General features: G+C 50.8%; 1 protein-coding gene across 1 annotated transcript; it reads right to left on the bottom strand.

The window, feature by feature from the left end:
- Positions 1 to 286: 286 nt before the first annotated feature.
- Positions 287 to 20,916, bottom strand: Cfap100 (cilia and flagella associated protein 100). Its single transcript, XM_042054527.1, has 19 exons — positions 20,865 to 20,916; positions 18,913 to 19,116; positions 13,799 to 14,012; positions 13,462 to 13,698; positions 13,244 to 13,371; positions 11,751 to 11,851; positions 10,200 to 10,392; positions 9,284 to 9,351; positions 9,039 to 9,202; positions 8,720 to 8,800; positions 8,176 to 8,357; positions 7,813 to 7,848; positions 7,610 to 7,736; positions 5,989 to 6,037; positions 5,734 to 5,885; positions 3,335 to 3,470; positions 2,381 to 2,586; positions 1,750 to 1,843; positions 287 to 400 (listed from the first exon to the last, which is right to left on the bottom strand). The coding sequence occupies exons 1-19, from the start codon at positions 20,914 to 20,916 to the stop codon at positions 287 to 289; spliced, it is 2,538 nt and encodes an 845-aa protein (XP_041910461.1).
- Positions 20,917 to 22,881: the final 1,965 nt, after the last annotated feature.

Below are 22,881 nucleotides of genomic sequence, written 5' to 3'. Positions count from 1 at the left end.
GCAAACAACACCTGCCCTCCTGGGGGACAGGTTTTGAGCGTTTCTCCCAGCTACCTCTGATGAGAACCAGGATGGTGTTCTGTCCCTCAAACACGTTTTGGGTGAAGTAACAAAAGAGGGGTTTCTTGGCTTCCTTCAACAGGTCACTCAGACTCCCGAGAGACATGGTTTTATTTCCTGTAAGGAGGCTGACAGGAGAGCATGAGGTGGAGTTAGTCCCTCAGGCTCGCAGTCCCTGCCTTCACTAACTACTGACCTCTTCCTGAGCCCTTGGCCAGCTCTGCTGCTAGGTGAAGAAGAAGAGCATCTCCTCCTTGTCCTTGTCCACTATCATGTGCTCGGACACCTCCTTTATTTTGATGACGGGTGGACGGGAGCGGCATACCAATCTCCTGCCTCTCTGTGGGGGCAATAAACATGGTGAGCCTATGCTGCCTATGTAGATGTCGTACTGCCCACATGCCCTGCCATAGGGTTCAGGAAGGGGCCAGCAAAGTCTGGTCATGCAGACCAGCCACTCAAGGGTGGCAGTGGTTAAAGGGACCTGGAGTGTGGGTCAGCCTAGCAGTCACCATGCCAGCTCCACGGAGCACACTTTCTGAAGGGCAAGAGTTAAGTATTTCCTAGCTCAGGGCTTCCACAGGAGACCCTGCAGTGTGGCAGAACACATGAGGGGTCAGCCTGTAGAAGGCAGTGGTCCCTCTTTCTGAGTTAAGCTGTCCATTTTGTGTCCAGCAACAACCCTTGACCGACGGTCCTAACCAACACATAGCTCCTCCATGCTCTTTGTCACATACATGTTGAACTCAAGCATGTAATATGAAGCTGTCTACCAGCCTCCCAAAACTTAGCTATCTCCTCTGTTCTTGGATTTGCTTGGGGAAGTTCTCTGAAGGCTGCTCTCTGAAGGGACTCCTCTGCCCTGCCATCCTTCTCATGGCAGCATGTGTTCTCTCTCTCTCTCTTCCCCTCTGCCCCCAAACCCTTCTCTTAATAAAGCTCCTCTCCAGGAAGGAAAAGCCTCCCCTTCCTGCTAAGGCCCTGTTAGGTTTAGACCTCCATATATTGTCCTGTTTCTGTCTAATGCTCTCCCTGCCATCTAAGTCCTGATCATGGCCTGGATGCCCTTTCTCCTAATGAGCTGCATCTTCTGAAGGGAATTATGTGTTCAGCTTTCTTTCTGAACTAAACACTGGGATGTTTTGTATTATCTTATTATTAATGGTGTTCATCTTCCCAAGCAATAAAATGGGCAGCCGTGTTTCGTAGACGCCCACCAGCTCCCCTGTCTCTCAGGGACCATGCTTGGCCCCAGGCCTGCTTTCAGGGCCAGATTTTCTGCTGTCACATCAAAAAGGCACAAGGATGCCACAGTTCTTTTTCTGTGGGGCAAGGGCTTCAGACCCCAAAGACACAGGCCTAACAAGCAGTTGCTTGACCTGGGGTCTGTTTGCGAGGTGGACAGAGCAACAGGACCCGGAGACTGGGTGTTGATGCGAGTTCTGTGGCTGAGCATCTGCACCTGGCAGGGGCTGTGTGAATAGCACATCTGGGAGATTGGTCCTAGTGAGGACAGCCCTAGGACAGGGCACTAGAAGTGCCTGGCTTTGGAGACTATTCCACTCCAGCTTGGCACTGCAAGCACCTGTCTGTTTCTTCAGGGAAGTCATTTGCCTCAGGGAAGCCTGGGAGCTCAGGCTGGAGAGCCTAGGAGGTACACCCTAGAGTGGCCCTGGGGTCACCGCTCACCTTCTTTTTTATTTCAGCTTGGGCCCTGGCTCGAGCCCGCTGCAACCGCTCCTCCTGCAGCTCCTTCTGCATCCTGACCTTCTCTTCACGAAGCCTGGAGACAAGAGGTGGCTTACAGGGGCCCAGGCCTAGGAGAAACCCCTTTTCCCAATCAGACTCTAGGTCAGTCCATGCCTTCCCATATGTAGAAAATGTCCCCTCTGCCCTTCCTGTCATTCGTGGACAAATCAGCCAAAGCTTGCAGGCGAAGGCAGATAGGGGGTGTAAATGCCATACTTGAGAATGACCCAAGGTTTAGACCACAATCCCCCCACCCCAGAAGCACCTTTCCCTAGATCCACATCTTTGTCTTCAGTCCCTGTGCCCACAATCCTACACCTTGGCACCTAGCTAGGACATTAGTCTTAAGGTGCTGGGACCTCAGAGGAAATGGCCCCATGCTTGGGAGAGACAGATTTTGCAGATAGTTGTGTCCCATGTCCCCTGCCCTCTGGAACCCACAGAGGCCTGGCCTCACATTACAGAGACCTGAGCCTATCTCTCTGGTCAAGAAACTCCAGGGTGGATGCTGACGACCGTCCTGCACCCAAGCCAGAGCTGCAGTCATAGAAGTTTGGACACAGTGGCTCACCTCATGCGCCGCTCCCTCTCCTTGACCTTCTCAGCCTGCTCAATCTTAACCTGGGGCACTCTTTCCAGATTCTCTAGCAGCTCATCCAGCTGGTGCTCCACCACAGTCAGCATCTGCACTGTGCCCAGGTTGGCCTCCTGCTGCATGCCCACACACTTCCGATACACATCCAGCACCTTATGGTTCAGGCTCTCCAAAAGCTTGTCCTGGGGACAGTCGGCCAGCAGTGTGGCATGGCTGCAGGCCCCACTCACCCTCACATGACAGCCTGCCTACACCAGCAGTCATTGCTTGCCAGCCGGGATGGAACAGCCACAGTGTGGGCTCAGAGAGTGGGGTGGAGCAATGGTACCTGCTTTTCTTGGCCAGAATAGCTCTAGTGCTCCTGTGTTCACGCTCTGACTCAGCTCATATCCCAGCCCTTCCTCCAGCTTCTTCAGCAAGCCCATTGAGACCCAGTCCCTGTTCCAGGGAGCCATGCACTGACCCCAGCTCCCCACAGGACCACATTCTGTGAGGCCCAAGGTAGATGAGCTCACCCCTCTTGAGCCTGTCTGACACTGAGAAAGCAGGTAGCAACTGCTATGTGGGTATTGAGTGGGTATTATTGAGCAGCATCAGACAAAAAGGCTTAGGCCTGGCCATAGCCAGTGCCCAGTAGCTCTTGACCAGGCAGGAGTCAGGCCCCTGACCTGGTGTCTGCCACACAAGGCACTGGGCAGTCCTGGAAAGAGCTAAAACCTGAGTGAGTAAATGACATTCTGTGCTAGCATGCTGAGCTCCTGGCCCGCCCTTGTCCCTGCTATCGAGAGTCTGGGAAGCAGTGCAGGCAGCTGAGGGAGTAGGTGAGCAGACTCCTGGGGCACATGCCACACCAAGCACACAGAACATAGAGCGTGAGCAGGGCCCGAGGTGCTGGGCCTGGGCCCTGCTCTGAGACACTCCTGTCCCTACCTGCTGGTCACCCTTATACTCCCCGAAGTGGAAAACGCGGGCTTTGAGCTGCAGCTCTGCTGCTGACTCCTCCTCCTTGGAGATTGATATCATCATGGTGGTGATCCACTGCTTCAGCAGGTTGACCTCCCTGTCCCTGCAGGGTCAGACAGTTCCCTCAGCACCTGGCTCCCACTAGGCATGGCCTAGTAGGCAGAGCTCTGTCCTGAGACCATAGGCATAGAAGAGTGGAGGCTCTGCCAACCAGGAGTGCGGAAAGAGGAGTTACCCGCCCTTTGCACCTGATGTCAGTGGAAAAGCCACTAGTCTCTTGCCCTTAACAGCATTAGCTTGTAGAATTTTGTGATGTTTACCAAATTGAAATTCCTTTCTGTTCCTAATTTGTGAACCATGGTATCGTTTTACACACTTGTTGGGATTCAACTTGTTTTCTTCTTCTTGAGGTCTTTGTAGCCACAGTGATAAAACACCCTGTTCTGGACCCCTCTCTCCTGAACTGTCTGTGTCTGGCTTGTCATTAAGGCTGTGCTGGTCTCAATAGGAGGCTAGGAGTGCTTCCTCCTCTTCTGTCTTTTGGAGATGGCTGAAGAGTATCATCATTTCTCCCTTAAATGTGTGAATTGTGTGAATGTATTCTCTCTCCCCCCCCTCTCCCTCTCCCTCTCCCTCCCTCCTCCCTCCCTCCCTCCCTCCCTCTCTCTCTCTCTCTCTCTCTCTCTCTCTCTCTCTCTGTGTGTGTGTGTGTGTGTGTGTGTGTGTGTTTTGAGACAGGTCTCTCACTGCCTGGGGCTTGCCAATGAACTAGGCTTGCTGGGCAGCAAGTCCCAGGGATCCTCTGTCCCTTCCATCCCAAACCATAGTTATAAATGCACACCACAATGATACCTGGTGTGTGTGTGTGTGTGTGATTGAGATATAATATATGAAAGAGAATCAAACACAGGTCCTCCATTCCCTTAAACCCTTGAATATTTTGTAGAATTATCTATTAACCCAGCTGGATCTAAGGCTCTTTTGCTAAATTATTATCCATTCAATTTCTTTGTTTTTCTTTCTCCGAAGTTGTTTTCTGATTTTTTTCCCCACAAGAAAGGGTAATTGAATTCATGAGCTGTGACTCAGAAACCACATGTGGGTGTTCCGGGGGATAGCTGCTGTCTGTCACCTGTGTCCTGCTGGCAGTGTGGATGGCTGTGTTGAGGGAGAGCAGATCCTCTGGGATGCTGAGAGGTTCCTGGCCTCTCTCCAGAGTATCTCCTTGTGTCTCCAGTCCTTGCCAGGGTTCCAGAAAGCAGTTTTGCCTAATAGCTGGCAGTTTCACTTGATTCTGGAGGCAGCCATATTGGACAAATAAGGTGAGTTTTGAGGAACATGGCTCCCTGTCTGGACATTGAAGTCTCAGCTGGGTCGAGGCCTATGCCCTGGCTGCTTCTGTTGCCTGAGCTGCCTTTGCTGGCCCTCTGTGTGGCTGGCTGCTCCCTGTACCCAGCAGAAGCCTGGGCCACACACTGCTTTCCTGCCTTCCCTCTCAGTTGATGTCACCTGCCCCTCACATCACTCACCATGTCTTCTGCCTAGCACGTGCATTTCCTACTAGCCAGTGTGTGGGTCTTTCTGCCGTCGCTGCCATCCAGCACAAGTTCCCGTGAAGAGGCCCAGCCTGACCCTTACAGGTCTTGGGCCCACCCAGAAAATTTGCTCAGAGTTTAGGGCCATGGTGGATGAGCCTGAACAATACCCTCATCCAGTACCCCAGCCCAGCCTTCCATACTCAGCCCCCTTGGGCTCTGGAATGAGCAGAGGAAGAAACTGGAATGGGGATTATGAGTCTGAGCATCCAGTGAGCTCCCGGTGGGAGTGAGACCAGCTCCCGCCTCCCCTGCTGCCTTGTTGACTACATCTAGGACCTTGGGTTTCTCTAGGGTCTTTCCATTGCCCTGGTCCTTTGCTGTGCTAGACAGACTTTGACAGACCTGTCTTCCCAGGCCCCACCCATCCCAGACTGACTCCAGCCAGTCAGGTGGCCCTGTGCCTTCCCAACAACTGTACCTCTGCTACTTGGTGCCCACCCACATGCTGCAGGTCCCTGGCAAAGCACGTCTTTCTCTCCTCACATCTTGGGGCCAGGGGTGTGGTGTGAGGACCTCTGATTCATCCCCATAGCTGAAGTGTCTTGAAGGCCAGCTTCTGGTCCCTTCCAAACCATGCCTGCCTGAGGGCCCTTCCACATGGCAAGGCTGGCTTCCCAGGCCCTGGGTTAATGGCAGAAGGGCGGAATGGGAGGTCCACAATGCTGCCTTCTGACTGAAGGTGGCTCCAAGATCGTGGTACCTACCCAGACCCTATACAAGGAAGTGCAATGGGGGCGAGAGTGGCAAGGGGGCAGCATGGCGACCTACATGCGGATCTGGGTGTTTTTCAGAGTGACGTTCAGATCATCCAGGGTCTCCTCCATCTCCTGCGTGTTCTGAATCAGGGACAGGTTCTGTTCTTCTAACTGTGTGAAGACATCCAAGAGCTGTTGGGGCTCAGTGAAGTACAGTGCCAGCTCCTGTGAGGGGCAGGCAGAGATGGTGCTGTATAGGACGGGGCCTGGTGGAGCAGTGTAGAGTACTCGATGGGGGTGCAAGAGAGGAGAAAGCCCTGCCACAGACCTCCCCATCGCTGTCAGTGTCGTCTTGTGATGGCACAGTAGGGCTTGACCTGAGGACAGACAGTGGGATCAGAGCTCCTGGACCAGTTAGGCCGCAAGAGGCGGGGGTGGGGGTGCAAAGGACTAAAGACATGTATGGAACGTGTTCCCTACCTCTCCCTTCCCCCATATTGCACCAGCCCCCATCGAGGTCCCACAGTCAAGAAACACTCAAAATTCAGCCATGAGTCCCCAGTTAGAAGAAGACTACCTTCTCTTGGTCCACTAGGTTACTCTGCCCTGATCTATACCTTCTGTAAGTGACTTACATCATACGTACCTTCCTACTTACCATTTGTTTTGAGTGCCTCTCCGAGGCCACCTGGATTGGGTCTGGTTACCTGCCTCACTCATAGCCATTGGGCATACCAAGCTCTTCCCAGCTGACTGCAAGCAGCACCACACAGGGCAGGGACTGTCCTGAGACAGCTCACAGGGATGCAGAGGCTACTTTGCCACCACACTGCGTGGATGCCACGTCCATATGCTTTCCAGCACTTCCCAGTGGACCCCACCCATTCCAGCTGGACTGCCCAGGAGCTACAGGTGTGTTATCTGGGGACAGGTGCCCAGGGATGTGAGGTGGAGATGGAGATACACAGGTGCATAGTTCAGCTCAGTCACTGGCTCAAGGAACTTCAGGAGACTGCTGTGCCCCGCTGCTTTGAGTCCACCTCCAAAGGGATATGGTCCTCTCAACTGTGACCTTGTGTAGTTCACAGTCCATCCAGTTGTGTTCACCTAGCGCCCCGCTTTTTGTTTTGTTTTCTTTTTTGAGACAGGGTTTTCTGTGTAGCCCTGGATGTCCTAGAATGCATACTGTAGACCAGGCTGGCCTCAAACTCAGAACCCACCTGACTTTGCCTCCTGAGTGCTGGGATTAAAGGCGGACACCACCACCACCCCACCCAGTTCCCAGCTTCTCAGACTGTGGGTCCCAATCCCATGGGGGGATATGTAGTTAAATGTGAGGGGGAAACTGGGCAGCAGTGAAAGGTCTCCTGACATGCAGTGACCAGAAGTAATTAAAAGTATAATTAACCTGGAGTGTTTTGGACAGCACTCACCCATGTTGCATTGTGCATTCACGGCAGACTTGATTCTGAGTACACACATGCACTTTTCACTGTGCATGCTGTTACACCATACACCACCAATAATGTTGCCTGGAACCACCTCGGCTCAGATCCTAGGCTCAGGCTCAAGACTACATTGCAAATTGCAAGGCTTTTACTGTGCATCCAATATTCTGGGACTCTGAAATATGGGGCCTTGCTGAGCCTTCTGGGATAGTCAACAAACAGGAAAAGCTGCCCTGCCCCTGGCACATGTCTTTCATTGACGAACAGCCCCTCCACTCTCCTTTATTGTGCTGTCACATTAGGGCTACTGACTACCTCAGTCAACCCAGGGCAAGAACCAGACACCTGGGGCAGCCTTATGGGGTGACCTTCAGCTGGTTTCTCTCTCCTCACCCTCCCCAAGAGTCACATGAAATTTCTTTCCCCTCCCCTGTGACCCTGTCATCCTGGCTGTCTCCTTTAATGGTCTTTGCTTCCCCCCAGCCCCTGGAGACCACTCACAGTCTGGAGTCCAGCTCACTGAACAGGCTTGGTTGACTGAGCTGGCCAACCTGCGGGAGGCTCTGAGTGCTGGATGGGGCATGCCCAGACCGTGTAAGCTTTGGGGATTTCTTCAAGCTCTGAACCTCTGGGGGAAAAAGGGAAAGGTTTGTATGTGCCCCTGGCATGAGGTATGGGTCCCTTCTGGACTGGAGCAGTCATACCTTTCCACAGCAAGGCTGTCTTGCTCTTGCTAGACCCTACAGGAAGCAAATGAAAACCCCATCAGACCATTGCTGGACCCAGACTTTCCATGGTAATTCAGGCTCCCAGCCCAGAAGAAGAGGCAGAGAAATGCTTGGGGAGAGAGCCCTTGGTTTGACTGGAAAGCCCATGTCCCTGTGGGAAGGCTCGAACTGTGAGCTCCTGGGGGTTCAAAGTAGGTACTCCTATGTGTGGAGCCAGCCATGAAAGGAAGGACCAGATGGGGCCCCATACATACAGGGTTCCTTCAAGCTGGGTACAGGTTCTCTAAACCACTACCAGGACCTACCCTTGGGGGGGGGGTAGCCTTCTCTTTGCCCTACCTTTTTCCCCTAATAAGGTGGCCATGCTGCCATCCTTGGTGAGCTCCCCAGGCTCCTTGGCCTTTTTAAGAGCTTGGCGCTTCATCTCCTGCTCTTCTAACCAGTCCTTGGGTGACAGCTTGTACAGGAAATCCTTGTAAATCTTGTAATGCTGCAAAGTATCTTCGAATTTGGAGATTTCACTAGGCTCAGAGAGAAATGCAAAAAGTTAGGCAGTGTCTGCCACCAAGTCCTAGCTAGAAGCAGCTGGGAAGGGACCCTGCCCTTCAGTAGCCAGAACAGTCAGGATTTCCTAAGTTGTGACCCTCTGTGACCTACAGGGTCTTCATCCATGGAGATAAAGGCTGCTGCTCTCAGCCTGGACCACAATGGTCCTGTGTCCTGATGGTGTGGCCTCAGGAGAGCCACTGAGTCTCAGCTTCATCAACACCCATAAAACAGGCCACAGCTTCCCACAGAGTTTGAGTCCTTGAGAGGCCTTTGTGGTCCTAGGTGACCTTTGAGTCCAGTGAAGTGACAGAGAAAGGTGCCCCCTGTACTCTACCTTTTGATGGCCATGATCTGGGCTGTAAGTTCCCGGATCTCAATGATCTTCTCCACCTTGATCTTGGTCTCTTTCTCAGCCCTAGGGAAACAGGAGGCCAATTTACTGGATCATTAAAGATCAATCAGAAATGGATGAAGCCATTGCCTTGGCCTCGGGAAAAGTCAGGTGGGGAGCTAGGGGTGCAGCTAGGGGTAAAGACCATAGGTTGAAATCAGGGCCTGGCTAGGGCTCAAGGTTCAGGTCCAGGTAAGACTGGAGTAGACCTGGTTCGGGTGTGGGTTTTCACTGGCAAGGTCACAAGGGCCTGAAGGCTCACAGTCGCATGGCCTGCACTGAGCTGCGGTCATTCTCCCTAAGGAACTCGTCAAACAAGTTTGCATCCTTCTCCAGGAACTTCTCAGCTCTCTCCAGCCTCCTCTCCTCCCGGGTTGCCAGCATTTCTAGCCGCTGGATTTCATTTCGCTTCATTGCCACCGTATACTGTGAACCATCAGAGCATGAAGGTACCTGGCTGGGCTAGAGCCAAGCTACAGACCCTCAGCTGGATATAGCCATTCCCACCTGGAGGAGGAACATGTTTCGCTTCTGTTCCATATAGTCAGTCAATGTTTCAGGCTCCATATTCTTATCTGCAACAAGACCCAGAAGGTGAGTAGGGGAGAGAGGCTGGAGCCCAGGCTGGAATTAGGTACCTAAGACAGTCCGCAGAGGAAGCTGGGGTCCTGCTGTCTACCCAGGGTGTTACAGTGATGATGGGTCTGAAAAAGGGGGAGAAAAGGCTCCCTCAGCATATAGCCAACCTCCCACATCTGTGTGGTGCTTCCTTGGATTCAACCAATGGATCAGTATATGGAAGAGAATCATATTTGCACAACAGTTAAACAGAATTCCTTTGTCACTACAAACAACTGTCCACATAGAATGCATATTGAGTCTACAATGTATAGATCTATGGATGACTTAGAGAATACAGGTGGGCATAAATATAACTTGAACATCACTGTGGGTTCTGATACCAAGGGGGCTCCAGGAAGTTGTCCCCTGGGATGCTGAGAGGTGATTGCTAGGCTCCACATGGTTGGTGACTATCTGCCTTGGGCCTCTCTTATGATAGCACCCCCACAACTCATGAGGTTGGCATAGAGAGAGGAGTCCAGTGGTGGCCATGACCTATCAAATGCTGCAGTGTGACCAAGATGACCAAGACCTGGAAGTCAAGTTTCAGTTGTGACCTCCTCACTGTAGTTGAACTGCCCGTTGCCTGTGATTGGCTGGTTGTTGGGTGGGCCTAAGCCTCTACAAGCGGAGCTTGCTCTACTGGTGCAGACCATGCAGTCTCCATGTGATCAGCATGTCCTAGAACTGTGGCCCATCAAGACAGAGCTCTTCAAGGTATGTGGTGCCAGACACAGAGAGAGAGGGGGCCTTTCTTAATCATCCCTTATTCCTGCCCCTGCACAAGGTAGGGGTGCTATACCTTGGGTCATGGACAGCTTCCAGGCAGTGTTGTTGCGGAAGGTGTGCAGCTGCCGGGTCTCAGCCATCAGCTCCTGGTCCTCCATCTCCTCTTCTAGCTGCAGCTCCCGGCGCAGGCTAGTGTGCTTGGCAGACACCTTGGATGCATATGTCATCTTCTGGTGCACCCTCAGCATCTTCTTTTGTTCACGTTCCTGTGGGGGGTGACAGGGTCTTGTCAGATGCATGTCTCCAGTGCCTCTCATCTAATGCCAGAGGCTGAAGGGGCCCACACATAGGGAGACACGCACACACTCACACATACACCTGTGCTGAGCACTCTGTTGTTGGTGCTCTTAGAGAGGCTGTGGGCTCTTGCACACACCCTCTAGGGTTGAACAGGACAATAACCACCTGAGGATGGGACCGGGGAGAGGCAGCTATACCAAACACAGGTGCCAGTTCAATGTGCAGCCAAATAACAAACAGTACTAGCATGGCTAAGAGATGATCACCTGTCCCTTCACCCAAAGTCCCCTTTAACTGAGGCCAAGAATTGCTAAAACTGAGAAAAGGTTTAGGAAACTTAAACCTATTTCCAAAAGGCTAGTATTTCCCTCTGCGAGATGTCCTGTCAGCTGGCTGGAAGCTTACTGGCTGGCTCCACTGCCCTGATCCTCTGTGCTACCCACAGGGAGCTCTCATGATCTATCTATAGACACTCCCTGTCTATAGCAGCTCTCAAGCCCAAGTGCTGTCTAGCATTGTAGGCTTTGCAATGAAGTCTCCCCATTCAGAAAGATTCTCAGCATCAGTCTGTTTTCTGCTGGGACCCACCAGCTGCCACAATCCATTATCTGATAATCCTGAAGAATCTCAGGTGAGTACAAAGGTGTGGTACTCGGTGAGGAGGGTAGTAGGTGGAGGAGGGTGCAGCAGTGAGGAGGGGTGCAGCAGGTAGGGGAGGGGTGCAGCAAAGAACGGGCGCAACAGGAGAAGGGGTATGGCAAGTGGAAGAAGGGTGCAGCAGGTGGGAGAGGGGTGCAACAGGTGGGGGAGGGGTGCAGCAGATGTTGGAGGGGTGTAGTAGGTGAAGGAGGGGTACAGTTGGTGGACTGCATTGTCTGGGCTTGTTCTGCTGTTCTGTTTTGGGCCTGTGGGATCCAGGGCTGCCCTGGATCCAGGTCACATGACTAAAACAAGAGGCAACAAGCTAGGATGCAGGTAAGATGGGGGTTGGGGCACTCCCTGTGGGATTCCAAGCAGGGGAGAAGTCCAGAGGAGGGGACCTGTGAGATGTGAGACAGGCCTTGAAGGACATGAAGAATGCTGGGCGAGAATGGCATTCCACACAGGGAAAGTGGGAGAGGTAGAGAGCAGCTGGGGAAGCCACCTGACTGAGGCCCAGTCAGAGACGATGGTGGGAGAGCCAAGCAGGGTCTGCTCTTGACTTCCTAGGGAAAGCGAGCGCTCTGGACTGAGTGGGTTGAGGAGGGAAGCATTTACCTGAGACAGGAGGAACAGAGCGCAGGGAAGCTTCTCAGAAGAGGCCGACCCAGGCCCAGATACTTACTGCGATAGCTTTATTCCGCTCCTGCTCTCTGAACAAGAAGAAATCCACATCCCCTGACATGTGGAAAGGGTTACTTGAGGGGTCAGCTATAGTCACATGCCCTGGAGAAGGAAAAAATAGTTCGTCTCGGGGTCCTTGTGACTTTCTACTCCTCATGGGATACAGCACCACTGAGTGTTCTTCAATCCAGCCACACCAGAATCTTCTCCTGGGTCCTTAAGCCCAGTAAACTTGCCTCTGTGGTTTAATCTTAGGGGAGCTGGTCTCCTGCCTGGCATCTGTCTCACCCATCTGCCTCCGGCCTGGTGTGAAAATCCCAGCAAGGCTCCATTCCCAGAGAAAGGAAGCCAGAGCCTCTGGCCAAAAGTGATAGAACTGAACAGGTTTCCTATGGGTAGAGCAAGTGGGGTGCAGACCAGGCCAACTCCTGGAGATGGGCAGAAATCCATCCAGGGAACCAGAAGCAGGTCCCAAGCCGGGGCTCATGCTGGTCATGCCTTTCTCCTCTACACTGATTCAGATCCTAGTGTGAGTTCCAGGGGCCCAGGAAGTCAGAGGGGTGAATGGCACACAGGGTCCCCCGGGTCCCCATCCAGTGTGAAAGTCCAGGACAGCTGGGGAAGGCAAGAGGAGTGCTGGTGTAGTACAGACTGTTAGAGAGCTCTGGGAGAGAGGAAGGGTGTGTCTGCTTTCAAAGACCTCTGCACACTTACGGACACACCGAGTTTTGGTCAATGGAATGTGAGCCAGAACTGTTCAATGGGACCACTGGGATGGCCCTATCCATCTGAGGCTGAGGTAATGAGAGGGTCGTGTTTATAGTGAATTAATTGATGTGGGAAGACGCAGCCCATCATGGGCAGCACCATTCCTTGGGTTTGGGACCCGGACTGAACAAGAGTGGGGAAGATGCACTGTGCTCCAGGCTTGCAAGCCTGCATTGATTCCTCGCTGCTCTTGACTGGCAGTTTTCAGTTCCCACTGCCTTGGCTCCCCTACTATGAGGGACTGTGACCTGGAGCTGGGAGCTAAGATAAGCCCTTTCTCCCTAGTTGCTTTGAGGGAAGAGGCTCATTCTTTCAGCAATAGAAAACAAGGTCTGGGAGTTTTCTCTTTTTGGGTTCCTTCCGGCCTTGAGTCAGACACGGCTGTGCATATCAACCCTTCCATGACCATGAGACAATCTTGTATTTGAAAATTCTGGTGAGACAGACAGACTTAGGGCCTGGTCACCCGGATGCCTTCTCAGGGTTTTGAAGCTCAGATATGACTCATTGCCCACTGATTACCCCACTGCCAACCCTCACGTTTCTGTTGAGTTTTGCCTAACAGGAAGATTAACACGCCCCTCTGCTCTGCACATTGGAAACCAACCTGACGCACCCTAGGAAAGGGGCCACACGTCCCACTCCACCCTGCGCCCTGGAGGCCAGCCTGTCACATCCTAGAAATGGGACCAAGCTTCGCCTCATCCACCCTGCTGGGGAAACTACCTTTGCTTTTCTTTTGAGGTTTCTTTTTATCTTCAAGGAAGGAAGAGGAGCTGTTGTTCATGAACTCCAGGGTGCTTTCTGGTGAGACACAAAAGCAAGGTGAGAGCCACAGCGATGACGTCCTGGCCCTGAGGGACGTGGACACACAGCAAGGGTGGTGCTGGGTTCCAGATGCTCAGGGCACCAGCTTAGCCACCTGTCCGAGCCTCCAGGTCTACAAGTGAGATGGGGATGCTGGCTTTGCTGAGAAGTAAGACTGTATGAAGCCATGAGCATCCCTTCCCTGAAAACTGGCAGGAGGCAGCTGCTTCAAGCCTTCCCTTCCCTCAGCCCCCTTGATATCTCCCTGTAAGCAATGTGCCACTGGCTCCTCCCATGGCGGAATGGAAATGTCAACATCACATTCCTTGGGAAGCCCCACCCCCTCCCACCTGGAAAGGGTTTTGCTACCTGGCCTGTTACAAGAAACCTAAGGTGAAGGGCCAAGTTCCCTGAAGCTGGTTGATATCTTTCTTCAGGTGACTTCAGGCATTGAGGTCCAACTGCTTTACTGACCTTGTCACCCGACACCCACAGCAAAGAGCCTTGCAGGTCCCTCCCAAGACAACCAGGACTCCAGCAGCCTGGAGCCCCAAACCCTGCCAGGGGAACCAGAAGAGAGTAGAACTGAGCTGTGGGGGTAAGTCAGGGATGATGGAGGACGTCGGGCCTGAATGGTCCCAGGTGGAAGGGTAAGGGTGAGCAGAGCCCTGGAGGCCCAGCAATGTGTCTGAGCACAGGAAGACTCAATCTGAAGCCTGGGATACTACAGGACTGAGTACAGTCTCACTGCAGCAAAGGGTGGGGCAGATGAGGGGTGAAGTATCCCGTGTTCCCCAGAGCTCCCTCCTGACTACTTCCTAGAGTCTATGGGAAGATTTCCTGTAGTAACATTTGATTATCCTGTCATAAAAAATAGAAGATACTAAAAGCTAAACGCTAAACACAACACAACAAAGTGAACAAAATTCAAAACTGTACTTCAAATCTTCATTCTTAATTGAAAAAGAAAGCCATATACATTGTCAAAAGTTTCCAATTTTATGGTTGAGAAGCATCCTAACCCATTCTTTCTGCTCAACAGAGGTATTTTCCCCGTGAGAGAGTCTTCACTATGTGTCCTAAGCTGGCATCAGACCCACAAGGGTGCTGTATCTCTAGCTTATCTAAATATGTCTCCTGTATCTCTAATTTATCTACATATACCTCCTAGTTTATCTAGATATATCTCCTGTATGTTTACTTTATCTAGATATACCTTCTAGTTGATCTAGGTAACTCTTTATCTGGATATATCCTCTATATCTCTGGTTTATCTAGGTATATCTCCTGTGTCTCTAGTCTCTATAGATACATCTCCTGTGTCTCTGGTTTAAAAGAAGACTTGAGGGCTGGCAATTTGCTTTAGCAGTTCAGAGCATCAACTACTCTTGCAGAGAACCCACATTCGGTTCTCAGCACCCAAATGGTGGCTAACAACCATCTGCTATTCAAGTCCCAAAGGATCCAACACCCTCTTTGGCCTCTGAGGGCACCAGGCACACACATGTACATACAAGCAAGCAAAATATCCAAACAAATAAATCTTTTTAAATTTTCTCTAGAGTACATTAATTTGAGGAAGCAGAAAGGGGTGAATCTGGGATGAATATGGTCAAAATACATTCTCATAAATTCTCAAAGAATTAAAACATTTTAAGGGCTGTAGAGATAGCTTGAGAGTTAAGAGTGATCCCTGCTCTTTGCCACCTGTGACTCCAGCTCCAAGGGAAGCCCTCTCCTGGCCTCCCAGACACCTGCATGCATGTGACAAACACACTTATACATAAATAAAAATAATAAATATTTTAAAAAGCAAAATATATTTTGTGCATGCACAGACATCTCTTGCTTTTTCACTAAGATGCTGCAACATAGCTGAATCTTGAGGATAAGAAAAAGCTTGTCCTAAATGCAGTCAACCTCCGTGACAGATGGGATGAATGCGGGTCAGGAGCCAGCATTGCTTTGGGACTGTCATCAGTGCCCGGGATGAACAGCCCCTGTGTTGAAGCTTTGTTTCTAAGGAACATTCTAGCACCCACCCGCTTAAGGTGATGGGCCCTGTAAGACAACTGAAGCCGACAGCAGACTTGCTCACCTGCCCACCACCTTTACACACTCTCCCGAGTTATTGTCCCTTGCGCTGATTCCTGACTCACTTTACTATAGAAGTTTCATGTGAGCTGGGCATAAAGGCACACACTTTTGATCCCAGTACTTGGGAGACTGAGGCAGGCAGGTTCATTGAGTTCAGGGACAGACTGGTCTACAAAGAGTAACAAGGCAGTTAAGACCCTATCTCAAACAAAAATGTCCATGTAGCTACTTTCATGGCAGAATGGGTGTCTTAGGGTTTCTATTGCTATGATGAAACACCATGACCAAAGTAACTTGGGAGGAAACGGTTTATTTCATCACAGTCCCACATCATAGTACATTAAGGAAGAAAATCAGAATAGGAACTTAAACAGGGCAGGAACCTGGATGAAGGATGCTGCTTACTGACTTGCTCATCCTGCTTTCTTATAGGACCCAGGACTACCAGTTGTTGGTGGCTTTATTCATTAACCAATAAAAGCAACACACATACAGAAGGGCCTCCCACACCAACCAGTACAGGAGCAGCACCACCCACAATGGGCTGGGCCCTCACTTACCAATCTCTAGTTAAGAAAATGCCTTACAGCGGGATCTTATGGAGGCATTTTCTCAGTTGAGGCTCTCTCCCTTCAGATGATACTAGTTGTATCGTCTAGCCAGGGCAATGGGGTCACTCCAGGTCACCAGAATCTGTGTTCTGAGACCAGAGTTACAGATTCTGGTGACCCGCCAGCCTGTTCCCAAATAACACAGAGACTTATTATTAACTATATGTGTTCAGCCGATAGCGTAGACTCATTTTCAGCCAGCTCTTATAACTTAAATGAACCCATTTCTGTTAATCTATGCACTGCCCTGAGGCTCGTTCATCTCAAGTACCTACTTCCCATTCTGCTCTCTCTCCTCGTGACTCCACCCTCCTCCCAGCATCCTCAGTTTTTCTCTCCCGCCTAACCTCTTCCTGCCTAGTTGTTGACCAGTCAGCTCTTTATTAACAATGAGAGCAACACATTTTCACAGTGTACAAAAGGATTATTCCACAGCCATTTCCCTTTTTTGTCTAATTAAAAAGAAAGGTTTTAACTTTAAAATAGTAAAATTATATACAACAAAAGCAGGTATCAAGTTTTGGCAAAAACAGAAAAAATACTCTATTATCTATCTTATCTTTGTAAGTCTAAAGTTTTATACCTAATTTACCTTAACTTATAACTAAGGAAAACCTTAAGTCTATTTAGTTTTTAACTCCATCAGAGACCCCAGAAGGGTGTAATATTACCTGTTTTTTAATATATAGTTTTAGTATGTTAAAGTTAAAAACCTTACTTTTTAATTAAACAAAAGGGGCGAAATATGGAATATTTCTTTATACTGTGTAAATATACATCACTATGATTGTCTTAATAAAAAAGCTGACTGGCCAATAGTTGAACAGGTAGAGGTTAGGTGGGGCTGGCAGACATAAAGAGACCATGAAGAGGAGGAGGAGTCTCAGAAGTCATGAGGAGATGCAGAGGAAGTAGGAGATGAACTTTCTGTACTGGGGAAAGGTGACAAGCAACATGGCAGAGCGTAGATAAGAAATATGAGTTAATTTAAAATTTAAGAATTACTAGCTAGTAACAAACCTGAGCTATAAGTAATAAGTCTCAGTGTGGTTATTTGGAAACTGGCTGGTCGGAGAGAAAAGTCCGTCTAAACATGGCTTCTTCCATAAACAGGTATTTCATGTTGGTTCTTGGAGCTGGGGAGACAGTTTTGTTTTGAACAGTGAGGGTAGACCTGGATGACAAAGTCAGCTGTGCAGTTGTCTTTGCATTTATTGGTTCAGAGTGTCTATTTTATGTGTCTTTTAATGCAACTTAAAGTCTATGTCCATGGCTCATTCACACAACCCCTGGGAGAATTTTCAGTCTTTTACCATTTCCCAACTTTGCGATGGGTTCTGTGGATCACCAAGGTTAACACTATTGGCCCAGGTCCCTTGCACTGCCACCACTGCACAGCCCCAGGCTCTGCTCTGCACACTCCTGTCTCTGAGGACCCACCAGCAGACAGGCCTCCACAGCCACTCTGGGTCCGCCCAATCTCCTGAGCGCTCAGAGCGCCCCCTGGTGGTCAAGAGGAAGCTGTTATTGGTGCAACCAAGGCAGTCCTTCATGCAAATGAGGGACTGCCGAAGGAAAGCACAGTTGGTGAAAATGCCACATTCCCTTTCTGGATTTAGATACAAGGATGCGCCCTGTTCTAGACTTGGTGCAACAGTAGCAGAAGGCTGCAGTGGAGGTGGGGCCGAGAGGGGTGGGGGGGCTCCAATGTGGGCAGAGTAGACAGAGACCCCATATACCAGGTTGGCCTCAAACTCACAGAGACCTGATGGAGGCGGGTCTTCTATCAATCTGTTGATTTCATTGGTTAATTAATAAAGAAAACTGCTTGGCCTAATAGGTTAGAAAATAGGTGGGTGGAGTAGACAGAACAGGAAGAAGGAAGTGAGGTTGATGGCTCAGACAATTGCCCTGCCTCTACAACCAGACGCAATGAAGCTCCAGCCCAAGATGGACATACGCTAGAAACTTCCCGGTAAGGCACCATTTCGTGGTGCTACACAGATTATTAGATATGGGTTAATCAAGATGTGAGTAAGAGGCTGAAATAATGGGCCAGGCAGTATTTAAAAGAATACAATTTGTGTGTTGTTATTTCGGGGCACAAGCTAGCCGACAGCCAGGAGCAGGGCAGGGCGAAAAACAAGCCTGCCCAAAGCCATCACTACAGAGACCCACCTGCCTTTGCCTTCCAAGTGCTGCGATCAAAGATGTGTGCCACCACCACCTGACTTTATATTTTATTTTTAAAAACACTAGCCAAGAGCCATCAGTGCCCAGACACTGGGAGAATGGTTTCCTGTCCTATTTAAGGAACAGAGTAGAGGAATAGTACCCCCAAAGAGGGAGGGCTGCTTACTGCTGCCTCCCCAAAACTCAGAAGCATTACCTATGTCTCATCTCCCCTCTTTCACCAGCACCGTGGCTGACACCAGCAGGGGCCTGGTACCGATGTGTGAAACAGCTGTGGTCTCACAATTACCCACGACGCACAGGATATGTGGACAGGAGGGCATTGTGAGCCACATGTGGATGGCCAGCTTTGTCTATCGGTGGTTACAGGCTGACTTTGGATGGTTAGTGAGCTGACTTGACTAGGTTTATGTCAACTTGACACAAGCTAGAGTCATCTGAGAAGAGGGAACCTTGATTGAGAAATTGCTTCATAAGATCTAGCTTACAGCCCACATGGCATTTTCTGAATTAGTTATTGATGTGGGTTGTGGGTGATACCACTCTAGGAAGGTGGTTCTGGGTGCTCTAAGAAAGCAGGTTGAGAAAGTCATGAAGGTCAAGCCAGTAAGTAGTACTTCTCCATGCCTCTGCATCAATTCCTGCCTCAAGGTTCCTGCCCTGACTTTCCTCAGCAATGGACTGTACCTGGAAGTGTAAGAGGAACAAACCCTTTCTTCCCCAGCTTGCTTTTGGTCATGGTGCTTATTACAGTAGTGAACCTTCTGAGACAGCCAGGTTGCAACACCCAAGATGCAGTGTGCTCTCTGAAAGCCAGGTTCCTCTGAACTGCCTCACGAAGCTGCTGCTCCCAGCCCTGCCCACCAGGGGAGGTCTGCCCATCTGACCTGCCTGGTGGCCATGAGTGAGGCCCTTTACAGAGATAGGGGCCTGCACCACAACCTGGCTTCCAGGAAAATAATTTTGGCCATTTAGTTAAAAACCCTCTATCATGAGAGTCAGGTTCTAAGCTAGATATTCTCAACCGTGTACCCTGGAATGGGACCTATACTAGCTGGCTGCTGAGGTCCTGTGAGGCAGTGGGGTGGTCCTTCCCAGTCTCTACAGGAAGGTGTGGTCAGCTCTGGACTCCCTCTGACCTCCCAGCTGACTTAGGCAAGCCAATCCCGGGTCTGGCCTGGTTTTCTTCACACTCCCCAACCCTCAAGCCTTTCAAGCTAACACCTGCCTCAGTGCTACAGGATTGCCTCCAACTTAACAACCCCGCCCCAGGTCCCTCTATAGGAGGATGGCATCTTTTTGTGATAGTGGAGTTTTCCTGTACTGTTTTGTGTTGAAAGATGACATCCATTTCAGCCTTTATTTTTAAATACTTTCAGACAAGAGAGAGGAGGAGAGAGATAGTGAATATGGGGGTGGGAGACTGTAAGTATCCCTGTGGGAGCAAGTACGCATAATAGTTCGTTTTTTAAAAATACACAAAGTGTCCCATTGTCAGCAGCTGGTGATAAAGCACATTCCGCTCACACTGTGGGATTCTGAATCTGCTGGAAAGTAGGAAATGTCTCCGGTTTTTTTTTTTTGTTTGTTTTTTGTTTTGATAGCTTTTTACATCAGGATCTCAGTATGTAGCCCAGGCTGGCCTCAAACTCCGGATCCTCTTGCCTGATTTGCCCCAGTGCTGGAATTACAGGTATGCACCACCCCTCCTGAGAATGCTCAGTGTGTGGGCTCATGGGAAAAGCAGAGTGCAGAAGGGCATTTTTATTGTGCGCTTGAAAGGACACACTGTGGGCACAAGTTTCTGCTTGGAGGTGTCTCTGCACATCACCACAGCGTCCTGGGGAGATGGGGGTAGGCTTTCAAATAGCTGTGTGGGGGAGCAAAAATACACTTTTGAAGCTTGAACCACGGAGGACTTGCCAAAAAAACACATTAAGTTGGGATTTAAAAGCTGAAGGGAGCAGAGAACACAGGGACGATGGCACTGTCCACCTCACTGCCTCCCTAGGTGCCACCCCGGGTGAGCACCTATAGCGCACATGTCACTTGGCCTGAGAAGGGATATTTCACCCATACTGGGACCTCCTCCAGGCTCAACGTAGCAAGCACAGCAGAAGAAAGTGGAGAGACCTGCTTCTGTTCTGGTTTTCTCTCCTGACACGCAACCGTCTGCAAAGTCTTCTTTCAAATCTGCTCACTCAAGTCTGTATCTCCACAGCACCTTAGAATGTGGTCTTGCTTGTAAATAAAGTCATTGCAGACGTGTTTGCAAAAGTTGAAGACATTCTGACATAAGCCCAAGTCCGCTGTGCTAATAAAAGGGGCACTGGGGCACAGACCCACACAGGAGGAACACTACGGAAGTGTGGAGGCAGAAATGGGTAGTACCCTTAAAGCCAAGGGCAGAGAGGCCTGGGTCAGAGTCTTTCCCAAACATCAGAAGGCACCAGTCCTGTCCATCTTCCTGCCACTCACAGTCCCCGAAGCTGAGCAACAGGCTTTTACTGTTTAAACCATGCAGTCCCTGGTGGATCTGCATCACAGCAGCCGTAAGAATCATACATGGTGTTGATTTCGAACCCGGGCTCCAGGGTTCCTTTTGACCTCTGGGAGCCCCCACCCAGCTCAGTACTTACTGTCATTGACCACTTTCAGAGGGAGCACAGAGGACTCTGCCTCAGAGGCCATGGCTGAGGACCAACCGGTGAGCAAAACTTGGCCTTAGCTGAAGGAGATTCTCGCCTGGGGAGAGACACCGTATGTGAGCGGGTGGTCTCCAAACCCACACAGCCCACCTTGACCCTGAGGGCCTGACAAAATAGTTGGCATTTCCGCTATGTGGCCTACCACTGCCTATCCTAACACAACCCTGTATCCAGGTTTGGTAGGATCCACTATCCCCAGCCTGGGCACAGCTCAGCCGCCAGGATCTTCCTGTTCTTAGAACCCATTTGGTCAGCTTTGGTCAGCCTGGGGCCTCTGTGCAGCCTCTCACCTGAGGTTAGGGGTGGGGTGGGGGTGGGGTGGAGGCTTCGCTCTTTAAATTCAGGCTCAGATGTCACTGTGGGAGCCTTTCCTGCACCAGTGCATGTAATGACCTTACATTTTCTTCTTTATGGGTTCAAGTGGTTACCACTTAAAAGGCTTTTATTGCCCATTTCTCCCAGAATGCAAGCTGCATGAAAACGAGGCCTGTATTCCACCCGTCAGAGTCCCTGACGGTGTCCTAGGCATTCTTCAAATAGAAACAAGTTTTCCTGTCTGCAGAGGCTCAGCCAGAGTTCCTAACCATCGCTAGGAAGGGCTGGGGATGGAGCCCAGGGTTACTTGCAGTTTGAGCTATTCCCTCCCTGCCTCAGTCCCTTTAGAAGAGGAAATAGCCAGCCTCCTAACACTCTGAGCTGCTTCTGCCACGCCATGCCCTGGAGCAAGAATGCAGCAACAAGGGAAGAGTGCTTAAATTAGGCCTGCCATAAAGGACGTGGAAAAGAGGAAAAGAGTCTTGCAAAGGGTGCTGGATCTCTGGCCGGCACCCCATGACCACCCCGCCTGGAGTCCCCACCCAGGCCCGGCGCACACCCACCAGCCGCGCGCACACCTGGCTCGCTCCGAAGTTTCAGTCTGCAGACTGAGTTCTCAAGTCTTCTGATCCTGGACTGCGTTTAAAATGCCAAGGCAACCACTCTCACAAGAGCTGTGATGTCACAAAGCCCCGGAGGCGGGCCCGGGCACCCAAGGAGGGCGGGCGCAGAGTCCTGTGCAGGAATGTAGCTGCTAAAGAGCGAAAGACCGACACGGGGAAGAGACAACCACCAGGAGCGAAGCCAAGTTTGGGTTGTTGCAGCCCGGGCAACAACTGACCCAGCAGTCTCCGCTCCGCCCACCTCCCCACCCCCATTCTCCAGTCCATCCTTAAGGAGTTTGCTGCAGCTGGGGCACACCCAGCAGCCTGGCTCCTCAGGGAATGTTCAGGGGGTCTTCGGAGTTGGGGCGGGAGTCTAGAGTCGTTCTCCCGAACAGTCTACAGGCCAGGAATGTGTCAAAGATAATCCCTCTTAGCTTCTGGCTCTACTGAAGGTCACTGGCGCCACCCGTTGAGTAGAAAGATAGATACTAGGCAGGAAGGCCAGGGGTGGGTTTGCAGAGGCTGCTCTGGAGTTGAGTGAGTGGGGGATCCTTGAAACACCAGATTGGACAGTAGTATTCTGCAGGGTAATCCAGCCATGGGAGGACCAAGCAGAAAGTATTGTGGGCCCTGCATGTGGTTTGTCCCCTATGTGGATTTTTTTGTGCAGCTGGTGTGCCAAGCAGAAAGTATTGTGGGCCCTGCATGTGGTTTGTCCCCTACGTGGGTTTTTTTGTGCAGCTGGTGTGCCAAGCAGAAAGTATTGTGGGCCCTGCATGTGGTTTGTCCCCTGTGGGGTTTTTTTGTGCAGCTGGTGTTAAATACCCCTTAGAAACAAGTTGCTCCCAGCACCCTGGACCTGAAGGCCCTTGCACTGTGCTCTAGAATCTCCAACAATCTGGCCTCAGCTTTTTTTCACTCTGAATAGCTGGACAAACCACACACACACACACACACACACACAAACCCTGAAAAAACTGCACCAGATTTGAGGGTCAGCAAACCAAGAGATGTGCTGCTTATTAATT

Source organism: Arvicola amphibius, chromosome 2 (genome assembly GCF_903992535.2).
Source record: "Arvicola amphibius chromosome 2, mArvAmp1.2, whole genome shotgun sequence".
In the NCBI taxonomy this organism is placed as follows: Eukaryota; Metazoa; Chordata; class Mammalia; order Rodentia; family Cricetidae; genus Arvicola; species Arvicola amphibius.
The sequence above is the reverse complement of the archived record's forward strand: the minus strand, read 5'-3'. Positions and strand labels throughout refer to the sequence as shown.